At 34.0% G+C, this 12,631-nt stretch overlaps 2 protein-coding genes across 2 annotated transcripts in view; one reads left to right on the forward strand and one right to left on the reverse strand.

Moving 5' to 3' along the window:
* Window positions 1–350: 350 nt before the first annotated feature.
* Window positions 351–5,623, reverse strand: LOC134711203 (kielin/chordin-like protein). The gene is made up of 4 exons (XM_063571662.1): window positions 5,454–5,623; window positions 4,544–4,675; window positions 3,181–3,321; window positions 351–1,853 (listed from the first exon to the last, which is right to left on the reverse strand). Exons 1-4 carry the CDS (start codon window positions 5,497–5,499, stop codon window positions 385–387), a joined length of 1,788 nt encoding a protein of 595 aa, XP_063427732.1. The 5' UTR covers window positions 5,500–5,623; the 3' UTR covers window positions 351–384.
* Window positions 5,624–9,767: 4,144 nt separating this feature from the next.
* Window positions 9,768–12,631, forward strand: part of LOC134711204 (vasodilator-stimulated phosphoprotein-like) — a 34,363-nt gene continuing 31,499 nt past the window's right edge. Inside the window, exon 1 of the mRNA XM_063571667.1 lies at window positions 9,768–9,944. Within this exon, the coding sequence (XP_063427737.1) occupies window positions 9,931–9,944 (14 nt within the window). The 5' untranslated portion in view covers window positions 9,768–9,930. The remainder of the gene's footprint in view (window positions 9,945–12,631) is intronic.

The raw sequence follows: 12,631 nt of genomic DNA on the forward strand, positions 1-12,631 counted from the left end.
CTCTTGCACGTTAAAGACACCCTTGCAGATTTCGAAAAAGATCTAATGCCGCTACAAGGCAGCACTCGCAACCGCAAAGTGGAAAGGGATTCATATAAGTTGCAAAACTTGTTTCCCAATCCACTATAAATAAATATGTTTAAACTAATGGTAGGATGTTACTGTTAAACAAACAAACAGTAAATATAAAAAAAAAGGAATATGTGGTATGATTGCCAATGAGACAACTGTCCACAAGAGACCAAAATGACACAGACATTAACAACTATAGGTCACCGTACGGCCTTCAAGTAAGCTAACATTAGATACATTCCTATATAAACGTAGGCGTTTGTACTCTTAAACGTTAATAAATTGTGGCGAGTTTTTATTTAAATTATTTTACTATTTATTCATTGTTGCTTTCAAATGATTGATTGAAGTTATTGGTTCAGTGGTATTAATTGTTGATGTTGTATCGTCGGTGATAGCACGCTGTGTTGATGTTGGTGGACAGTAGATTTTAGTACATCCTATTTCTTGTTCGCCTGTACATCTACATGTATTACATCCATCTGTTGCCTTAAAAGAATCTCCTACATTGTATATATGCCCGTTGTAATTGCATTTTCTTGTGGACTGCGTTTTTCCTGTTATTGTTTGCGTTGTTGGTTGAGTAGATGATAGTTTAGTTGTTGATACTAGTATGCAGAGCATTTTTGTACAGGCAATGCCTCCATCACCGATACATCGACAAGTATTACAACCATCGGTATTTTTAAAACTATCGCCAACGTTGTAAACCTGTCCATTATAAAAACATGTGATCTTATTAGATACAACTGTTGATGCAATGTTATTTGCCTCCACGGTTGTAGGTGGGCAAAGCATTAAGGTGCATACAACAACCCCCATTTCTGTACATGAACATGTATTACATCCATCATCAGCTTTAAAACTAACACCTACATCATAATCACGCCCATTAGAATTGCACTTTTTGGGGGTTGTAACTTGGATCAAAGGAGTATTTGATGGTGAAAGCGTTGATTTTACTTGGACTGTGGTCGGAATTTTTGTGGTTGATTTTGGACATATCATTAATGAGCAAATAATTTCATTTTTACCACAAATACAAATATTGCACCCATCGTCGTCTTTAAAGCTCATGCCATAGTCATATACCCGTCCATTGTAATTACATTTATGTACGGTGGTAGTTTCTATATTCATTGTCGTTTGTGAAGTTACTGAAGGTAATGTTGTAGGTAATGAAGAAACTGCATTTATTGTTACCGGAATCACAGTGGTTTTAACTGATGTGGATGATTCTAGACTAGTCTGCATCTTCGTAGTTTTAGGTGGGCAGGCAATCAAAGTACAGATTATTCGCGTGTTCCCTCCACATGTACATCTATTACAGCCATCATCTGCTTTGAATTGGTCGCCAGCATTATATATACGACCGTTATAGGCACAAGTAGACAGGGGTGTTGTAGACACTGTAGTTACGAAACTTGAGGTCTGCGTTGTTGTAGAAACTGGGGTTGTTTCTACTGCCGTAGTTGGTGGTAGAGTAGTTGGTGGTAGACACGCCATTTGTGTACATGCAAACTGCTCGTTGGCTGTACATGTGCACGTATTGCACCCATCACTGCTGTTAAATTGGGCAAGGTATGCATATATTTTTCCATTATAGTTACACGTCGTTGCTTTTGTTGTTTCTAGTGGCGCCAGGGTTGAAGGTGCGCAATACATTTTTGTGCAGATTTCCACTTGTTTCTCTGTACATATACATCTGTTGCATCCGTCAACTGACATAAAGGAGTCACCTACTGTATAGATTCTACCATGGTAGGAACAACGTGGAATGTCTGTAATTAGGTAAGAGCAATTAGTTTTTCATAGACAATGAACACTCGGAGTTGAGGATTATTTATAAAGGCAATAAGGTTGAAGGCCGTACTTTTACCATTGTTTTCTTTTCACACATGTTGACTCATCGGCATTCACACAGCATCTTCTAATTTCTAATTAAATCTAAATCATTTTATTTATCAGTGATAACATCTATACTATTAAACGAGAAGACCTCATTTTGTGTGTCGCTTCTCTTCCTTCCACGATAAATTAATCATCATGCCTCTGTGTTCTATAGGTAAAATCCATAGTCGTATTTGTCATCCATTCTTGTGATTATTTAGATTGAGTTATTTTTGGAGAAAAACCGACAAAGGAGTCCGGATATTGATTCCGTCATCAGACTGACTTTTAGTCATATATGTTACTTCCGGTTAGAAACATGCACAAGTACAACCAATCGTATGATAGATAACAAAAAGGAAAAATAAATAAGCCAATCAAAGCGTTCTCCATATCATGGTGTTTAGATCGCAAGAACCACAATTATCTTACCTCCTATACATTTCTAGGAATATGATTCGTTAAAAGCGACCTCGTGGTGACCGTGTATATTCCATATTAGGTTAGTAGGGAGGCGGGGCTTATTTCAATACACGGTTTGTAGTGGATTTACGACTTAGGCACTGTTTGAATATTTAAAAGTATTGAAAGTTCTGTTGAATGTTGTTATATCAAGGTTGTTGATAACATATATTTATCGTTTACATAAGTCTTTTAGTGCAGACCAATTGAAGAAGGATCTTAAAATTGAACACTTGAACACTTTAATACAGAAAAAAAGAAGATGTGTTATGATAGCAAATAAGACCACGTTAGTTTAAATTCAACAAATAAAGATAGTCGGTAAGATAAATTCGTTACATAGTGTGCTAGTGACCTAATATGATATATACAGGGTCAGTAAGTTCGAGCTTCGGTCTCACCCCATATGGAATTTACTGACCCTGTATATATCATATTAGGTCACTAACACACTATGTAACTAATAAAGCCCCACCTCCCTACTAAACTAATATGGAATAGACACGGTCACCACGAGGTCGCTTTTAACCAATCATATTCCTAGAAATGTATAAGAGGTAAGATAAATGGATATCCACGAAACAGCTACATATGCATCGAATTCAATATATGTATAATGACCATAAACTTCTCTGGGATTTAAACCTAATAATTTTTATAGAGTGTTTCGAGATTATTTTACATTATCCCTTTTATCATAATTATGTTTAATGCATATCGAAAGTAATTTAACAATGAATTTTATAATTATATTACGTATGTTCACCACTCCAGCTCCACCACACGATATCTTTGTACACGCTGCACCATTAACAGTGCAGACGCACTCATTACAACCATCAGACGACAGAAAGCTCTCTCCAATATTGTAATCTCTACCATTGTCATGACACTTTACTGAAACGATTCAATTTGATCTTTTAAGATATTTTATAAACTGTGAATTAATTCTCTTGTATATCTGAGAGAGAGAAAAACTATAAAGAAACTCGAAAGTAAATCCATGTTCCATAGCCAATTATATACATATGCTAATATCAGCATGTTTCGCTGATAATTAAAGTCTAACTTTTGATTCTTCTCAAAGCGCCTCTTTTAAAATAATTGAGACCTAATAATCAGTAAAATCTGTATATCATGTTATAAATGTAATTATGAATTATACATATACATGAATGCAATGCTTGCTTGATAATTTGGATGTCAAATAATGGGTCAGTGAACAGGCTTAAAAAATTATCTTATCTTATGTTGGAACTTTTGACTTACATAGGTTGTAAAATTGCAGACCTTAAAATTGCGCAATACATGTACTTCACAGTACATTTGTTGGGATAGGTTTACAGAAATGCACCTCAATAACTATATTTGTTGATTTCATTGTCACAATGACTAAGTCCTTTCTACGTAGTACTACTTCATATAACCATGACCAACTTGTAACGGTTACGCACATGTGGACTGGTTAAGTTTTATTTGTTTGTAATGCATGTGTACATAACATGTTAACTGCAAAGTGTGTGTAACAACTGTACGTCTTTATCTATTCGTAACGAATGTAGGCACATATCACATATATAGCATTGACATGTTTTAATGGCGTCTTTACACTAAATCCATTACTGAGAAGTTGGATGTGGCCTTCAACAATGAGCAAAGCGCGTACCGCATAGTCCGCTCAAAAAGCCTTTTCAACTGATTTTTATAGTCTTTTCTTGTGTTGTACTGTTACACCACTGTCCTAGGTTTGGGGAGGGTAGGGCGCACGCTAACATGTTTAACCCCTCCATATTCTGTATTTGCCTGTCCCAAGTCAGGAGCATAAATTTAGCCATGCAATAGGCAACCTACAGACCACTTAGAAGAGTTGTTGCGAGGTTTATTTAGAGTGGTGAGAGCGTGATTTGCTCCCTACACCATTCATTGAAATTAAAGTATTCAGTATGACCGGACGAGGCTGCGAATCCCGCACACGGTCCAATCGGACGCACCATTTTATCATGTAGTACATCTCAAGAAGGCTGTGTAACGTACATTTTCAAATATCACCGTGTCCATGATCCCATAAATGAATTGCTTGTTTTTCATTACACTAAATGACTTTTAAGTGATAACTTACCAGGACTGCATTGTTTTGTTTCACATGAAATTGTTCCATCAGATCTGCACGTGCAAATATTACATCTATCTTCGGCCACCCATGTTTCTTCTGGTCTATATGTGGTCCCTTTATAATCGCAGTTACTGCATACTAATAGAAGGATATGTAAAAAAAATATGTTTTCAGTATTTGCATATATATAATTTATTTACTATGTAATTAAGTTTGACTCATTTAAAACTTTAAATAATATAGGGTTATTGCATGAATATTGGGGAATATTGTCCCGAGTAGAATTTTATATTGAACGAGCTTGCGAGTGCAATATATGTTCTACGAGGGACAATATTCCCCAATATTTATGCAATAACCCTTTTATTGTATAGCAATATAATATTTGAACGTTAAAATTGGTATAAACCGACGTTTTGTCGTTGATGACGTCATGAATTTTGAAGATTTATTGCACTAGTGCAATAATAGAATTTATTGCACGCTAACTTTTGGTTACTTTCTGTGGGAAATATTATATTGCTATACAATAATATACAATATTTCTCCTAGAGATTGATAATTACATTAAAATTCCTGCTTTTTAATATTTTATTACCTTGTGTACATGTATATGGTCAAACTTTTAGGATCCAATATTTTGAAACCGAAATGCATATAAGGTGGATCATGTATATACAAATTGCAAGAAATGTTCAGCATGCTCAAATTTCAAAACACATTTACAAAATGAAAAGCACGACGACACATGGAAAATAATAATCAATATTCATAAATTAAAGTAAGAACATAAACTTATGTTTTCAAGATTTGATAAGGCTTTAAACTAAATGTTAGGGTTCATCATGATATAATAATACAAATCATTTCCATTCTCAATTTTATTTTACATTATAAAAGTCACGGTAATACTTACATATAGAGCAGAAAAGTGAACATAGTACATATATCCTGAAAATCATCTTGCCCTAAAAGGTGTCACAGCCGAGTTCTTGGTCTAATTTTTGTTCTGTCTTATCAGTAAGAATAGAATTATAGAATTTATAATTCGTTCTTTATCATGTCAGTGACCTTTACCAAATTCGCCATAATGAAAATTCCTATATCCTCAATTCAGAATATTGCTATAAATACGAGTCCTCCAACACAACTATAAACTGAATAGATTTAAATAACAAGTTGCTTTCTTTAAAAAAAAAAAAAAAAAAAAAAAAACAATACATGAACCTAAGACCGCTGACTGCCGGGTCACCAAAAGATTGTTGCTGAATTTGTGTTTGCTTTTGAATTGAAATAATTGACTGTGAATAGAAGAAGCCAGTTGAACGTATATATATATTTACAGCTTTTATTTGAATAGTTATTTTGAAGCTCGACTATTTTATATATTACTCGGGAATGTACATATTTTTCCCGATTATAACCCATTGGCAAATCCTAATTTCTACTAATCGGTTGACTTATACAAATTGTACAAACCTATCGCAATATAAATTTATGCACTCAGTTTGCTTTATAATCTGGAATTCTGGATGCATTTATTTTATCTAACACCTCTATATTTTGTTTCCTAAATGAATGCCTTTATATTCTCAACTCGTATGTGAAGCTGTCTTTACTCATGGTATAGATGTTGTATGCGGTTAAACCTGTGGCATGCAATTGATTGGGACCTCTTACGAAGAGACTTATTTTGGTCTCATAAAACATCTCAAATTTTAAGGATTTCCTGATTTTACTTAAATCAATTCAAACATTAAACAGAGAAACTTAGTGTTGTCAAAGTTTATGAATACATGTACACACTTTCAAAATAACCAATTTACATAAAAAGGTATGTAGATATAAAAAACGCCAGACACGAGTTAAGTCTACAAAAAAAGCATCCATCAGTAACGCTCGAATGAAAAAAAATAAAAGGCTAAATACATTACAAAGTTAAGGAATCTATTCCTTGGGTAGACAATCCTCAGCTTTTTTAAAAGGTCAAAGTTTATAATAGGAAAGTGACTCAAAAAAGAAACAAAAGAGGAACAACTCAAGGTCCAAATACCGTTAGTAATGATGACCGTGCTTGAAAGTCAAATGTAAAGCTCTTTCTGCCGTGTTCTGAATTTAGATAACAAATACGAAAATAAGCTTCCACGATTGAATTCAATAGTATTGCATGCAAGTAGTATTTTAGCGCACGAAATAGTAAATAGAAAACATCTCACTGATACTCAGGAAAAGAATACGCATTTGCGTCATCACATATCTTAATCAATAGTTGAAATCGAATGTCAAACGGCTTACATTAAATGTTTTGACTCCGGATGCATTGACATTTTATCCGGAATTTTTGAGAACGCAAACCGATAGTGTGCTTTTGAAATGTGATCTCATCTACCGACTCTCTGTTTAAGTGCAGATGGCAATTGGTTCGAGTCCTTACCGACATAAAAAAAGACTATTGACATATCTGGACTACTCACGCCCGACAGTTGAATTTAATCCTTGATTAAGGGGAGCGTCCGTGTGGCTGTAAGGATGTATGAATACACAATTACGACATAATAAGACGTTAAAATTTGTATTTTATTTTCAACACAAACTACATAATATATACTTGGCATTAAGGAGTTAGTTTAAGTACTGGTTCGTACGAAGTCAGAAATGTATCTGGGTATGGCGATTTTATTTCCTTATGAACTAGTACGAAAACATATGACATACGAAAACATATGACATACGAAAACATATGACATACGAAAACATTTGACACGACGATATGTCTGAGACTCTGGTAGATGCAATTTCAATTCACAAAGATGTAGTCATTCAAAATAATTCTCCTTTGAATAAACTCAGTTTTATAGATAAGAGTCCTCCTGAAAAAAATCACATTAACTTTTGTTAATTTACACTTGGAGTTAAGAAGTGTGCTAGTAATAGAGGTCGGTCATTTAAAGACGTATCAACCGTATCATATACGTTGACGTATCCGCATCTGCAGATATATCAAAAACACAGTATATGATCCCGAGCTTTAGTTTTATGTACTTTGAATAATGCAAATGGGCGACTGATTAATTTCTAATGCAGAATTTACAAAACAATAAGGAAATATCGAGTTCTTGTGGAAAATGTAACCCTACTTTTAAAGATATTCCGGATAGTTGGGACAGTTTACAGGTATGATAGGAGTAAATACGGTAAAATCGTTTGTTTGTGTATGAATTTGTGCTCGCGTAGATTGACAAATAGAGTGATACTCAGCACTTTCTATTACCTTTTATGATAACATCTGAAATGAACAATATTCAAAGTTCCTTACATGTATATAAGGGTATTTGATTATTTTTTTTTGTGTTTATTCATATAAGATCTTGAAATATTTTTAACTAGTCTTAAGAGTATTAAAGGATTGTGTACGATATTCGTGTACCTGCCCTGCATTGGCTCCTTTTTAAGGGCATGTAAAAGAAGTTGATAGAACCCCTTATTTATTTTTTACAAAACACCACTATCACAAATATTGAAAGTGTATGTTTGATTGTTTCAATTTTTTTTTTAAATGAAGTATGGTCTTATTAATAAGCTCGGGATCACATAATATTTTTTGATATATCTGCAGATGCGGATACGTCAACGTATACGAAACGGCTTATACGTTTGTAAATGACCGACCTCTAATATTGCCTAAAGATCTGAATTAGGATATTCACCCTTTTTCTTTCATTGTCACACAGTCACTTTTATATAAATACCGACTTTTGAGTGAAAACTCATCTGATTTACTTAAAGAGTGTTACTCCCTTTCTAGATCACTTCATGATCAAGGTATATACTCATGGTACTCATATGTAAACACATATTAGGTCTGATAATAATATAGTTAGAAAACTGTCGGCATATTCGGGATGATCAGGTACTGTCGGAACGTAATCCTATCACGGTCCGCTCTATCGTATGCAAACGGCTTTGTCTGGTCTCAGTCGTATTGTACTCTGTAATTGTCGGGACTCTGACGTGGGTATCATTGATTAATTTCGTATTAATAACGGGACTGTTTCGGAACGGTTTCGGCAAAAAACGGTTCGAAATCGTCAAGAACTGGATGCAATCTGGACTCAATCGGCAGAAAAACAACTATGAAAAATTACTCCAGATCATTCCCGTTCCACAAGACACCGTCCAGAATACACAAGACATTGTTCGGAATTCGATCCGATACAGCAGAATCTGTCACGACATAGCCACGATTATAATCCGACTAGACAAAATCGGCTGAGTTGTCCCGAATGTTACGGGACGCACCTAACTGTCATGGTGCTTTGCCGAACTATTCGGACCCTTCCCGACCCGTAAGAATCTGTTACGAATTAAAACGACTGCGTTCAGACAATGATAGGACATTCAAGATAATTGAGGATACTAATCCGACTTTTTCACTTTTCGTGTCGTATTGCTGTCTGATCTCAAACGGGAGCAATAATCGGCAATGTGTGAACCCCGCATTATATGTAAAATAAATTATGATTTAAGACATGTCTTTTTTAATGATTTAAACACTCAATACAAAGATTTTCAGTCTATAAATAATAAAATGAAATATAGGCCTAAACCATAGATTATAATACCTGTAAGATTCAAGATATTTTCAAGATATTTTGATTTTGTTTCTTTCTGATTTTTAGCATGTTTAATTGCTAAGTAGGTTTTAATTGTCAGTTTTCTATTGTCTTGATTGTCAATCTGCAGCTCAATGACCAACTGGTTTATGTCATTATCAGATAAGTGTGAAAGCCATTACAACGCACAGTTAGAACCTTTGAAGTCATGGTTGAGCTTCATCTATGGGTATTACATCTATGCCTATACTAAATTCAACCACTAGTCAGCAAGTGAAATCTTCAAGGTCCTTTATTAAACAGTCTATGGAACTGAGGACAGGGGGCCGTGACTTAATTGAGGTCATTTGTTGTGTTTAATGTTTTGGTTTATTTTTATTCTTTATGTAAATTTTAATGTCGTAATTATATTGTTGTTATTACATGTAATTGTCATGCCTTTGGCCCTCTAATGGGTGTAATTTGTGCTTTAATAAAGAATATTTAATTTCCAACTCAATCAAGAAAAAAACTGTCTAAACACCGAAACTTGAACGAATAATTTACTGCAACGGCTTTCCATAGAAATCAAATCCGTTTACGTTTACCGCATTTTATGCTGGCCCAAATTTTTTTACCCACAATCCTTCAGTTCATCTAGGATAAATGGCGTCAAATCGACCAGGAAGACACTGAATCACTATGATTTCATGTTTTACATCGTTCGACAGAAAAATTAGTTGTACATAATAGCATAGAACATAACACAGAAACTGTATTTTGAAGCACACAACAGCCAACATGTCAACAGGAAGGCAAGTACTGTCAAACAACTGTTTTTTGTACCATGTTTTTAAAAAATTTACAAGTTTTATGTTAATAAATAAAAATATTTTGTATATATATATTTATACAGTGTCAGTTCTATCATGTTTATAGAAAGTAGAATGTCAGGACATATATGTCATATAGACTTCAAAGACTCAGAAGAAAATCATCTCTAATACATTCAAATTCGGATATATAATATGTAATTGTAAAGCACAATAATATTGTGAAAAATTATCAAAATACAGGACCTGCGCTCTGACAGTCTAAGCCCATAAAGATCTATCTGTTAATCAATCAGACTGCTGTTACGTACATGAATATATTAAGGACTTGTTCTTTGATTACCTATATTATTACAATATAAGTGATATGAATACACCGTGGCACTATTTAGAAATCTGCGCTGCTTTGAACAATCAACGCCCTACAACAAATTCAACAATCACTTGTCATCGTGGCGTCAGTTGTTTTCTATTGTGATGTCAACATTCTATGTGAACCTTTGTGATGTCCAGAAATGGCGGCCAAATAGCAATAAGGTGTTTGACATAGACAGCTGGTTTATTTCTGTGCTGTAAAACATTAACACCATTTGTGTACATATAATTTGTCATCAAATACAGAAGTTATGTAATTTTGTACAAGCTTTTGAATCATAACAAACAGCATTTTTATTTATATTAACTTCTTAAAGAAGACAAAAAAGTTAAGGCTTGGCAGGTTTTATTCCTGACTTATGGAATACACATCATGTCTAAATTTTTCTAATGTGATAATGACATCATGTAAAAATGTACATGTATATCCTTTTCTTTGTATTTTGTCTATCCGAAATTCAAACATTTTATAAACATGTACTTGACATTAACTAATAAGCAACAGTGTTCTCCCCAGGATTTTTGGATAGCGCTGTGGTAAGCGCGTAATTTTCGACAATTCTCAGTAACTTTATCCCAGCGTGCGTTTTGTTTGTAATTGATTTGTTATGTGTTTTTATTATATCATGCTATTGATGTTTCCTCTTGTTATAATGTCCTTGTCATGCTCATGGAAGTTACAGTGTACCCCTTAATGACTGAGGCTTTGATGTTAATGTTATTGTCTGGATATAGAAGAAGAGTCTTTTTTTTTCTCCATAATGACCATTGTAAATTCATATATTAAATCCTCATACTATCTATGTATAAAACTGAAGGAGAAGAGTGAAGTTTTTTTCCATGATGGATCTACACCAGACTGCCTGTGCCAAGATTTCTTAGCACCATGCATCAGGTAATGTTGCAGAACATGTAGGACCAACAATAAAGTCATTGTCAACTTCTGTTTGGTTTTGTAACCAACTGTAGCAGTGTACTGTTAACCTTACGACGTTTGACAGAAATGACATTTTTTAGCATAAAGATTTCTCATTTTTATGACCTAAACGTTTTATAATATTTAAATGGCCTCATCCAAGCTGGACATCCGAGACAGTAAAATTTCTCAAGTCGTATCAGCTAGGTGTTTGTCTTTCTTATCATATCCTCTCAAATGGTAGAATTTCTGACTAAACAATTATAAATTCGAATAGGGGATAATTAAAAGTTAAAAGACTTGATCATTTTCGGGGTTGGTATGGATAGTACACCCGGCAAATAATTTGTAACAAACCCCTGTGTATGATCGTTTTTAAAATCATCGTTTGTTCAAAGTTCGTAAAACAAGTTTGTGAGTGACGTCGGGAAATGCGGTCAATTCATTTCATCACATTTCATTCATATATATATGCCTCTATATTTTCTTTAAATTAAAAGTATTGATGTCAATGTTGAAATCTTTGTTTATTATGATCTTTCAAAAACGCCATTTTGTAAAATTTATTAGACTGGTCCAGCGGAGTTACTATAATACAACGGAAATAATTCATTCAAAAATCATAAACCAGTTGATCACATGATCCGAAGTGAAAAATAAGCTGGAAATTTGAAAAAATACGAAAAAAATACGGAAAAAAATATAGCGACGCGGTTGCGTTGGAAAGCGCTGCGGTCAGTGCAATAGGACAGCGGGGAATTGCAATAGCGCTGAAAAGCGCTGTGCTAAAATGGCCTGGGGAGAACACTGATCAAACAAAATTGCTGCCCAGCACAGATTAAATGTACAAATGTATGTATGTATTACAAATGTATATATATATACATGTATGTTGTAATTGAAATTTGAAATTTTAATTATTCATGTTTTCCTTTTTTATAATTGGAAAACAGAAAACGTTATAAAAATTTCAACAAACCTGTAAAGGTCCAACAAATAAATAAAGCAAACAAAATTGCTGTCCAGCACAGATAAGTTCATGTATTTTGTATTTGAATTTTGATTATACATGATCAGGTCTAGGGATCTCCGAACGTGGATGAAAATTGAAAGATGGAGGAACTTTCACGCTGTACAGTGTAGCGTGATCGCAAGTATTTCATCCCTCCATGTAAGGAATGGTGAACAGACTGATACATTGTTTATTTAAATTTTTTCATTATAGAAGTATCAATATTTTCATTAATTGCCATTTGTAACCATACAAATGCCAAGCCTTCATGGTCCCCCCTTACAAATGTGTAGTTGAGAATGACCAAAAGCTGTCATGAAGGTTCTCATGTAGTTTTCTTGCTATTTTTGGTAATTGTTATGGGGG

Source organism: Mytilus trossulus, chromosome 3 (genome assembly GCF_036588685.1).
Source record: "Mytilus trossulus isolate FHL-02 chromosome 3, PNRI_Mtr1.1.1.hap1, whole genome shotgun sequence".
Lineage (NCBI taxonomy): Eukaryota > Metazoa > Mollusca > Bivalvia > Mytilida > Mytilidae > Mytilus > Mytilus trossulus.

Bases quoted from the DNA above. Each gene is read 5' to 3' on its own strand.
- LOC134711203 (XM_063571662.1), bottom strand. From the start codon at position 5,499: ATGATTTTCAGGATATATGTACTATGTTCACTTTTCTGCTCTATAT. The intron at 4,676-5,453 runs GTAAGTATTACC...TCCTTCTATTAG, and splicing joins TTCACTTTTCTGCTCTATAT to TATGCAGTAACTGCGATTAT. The intron at 3,322-4,543 runs GTAAGTTATCAC...GAATCGTTTCAG, and splicing joins AACAAAACAATGCAGTCCTG to TAAAGTGTCATGACAATGGT.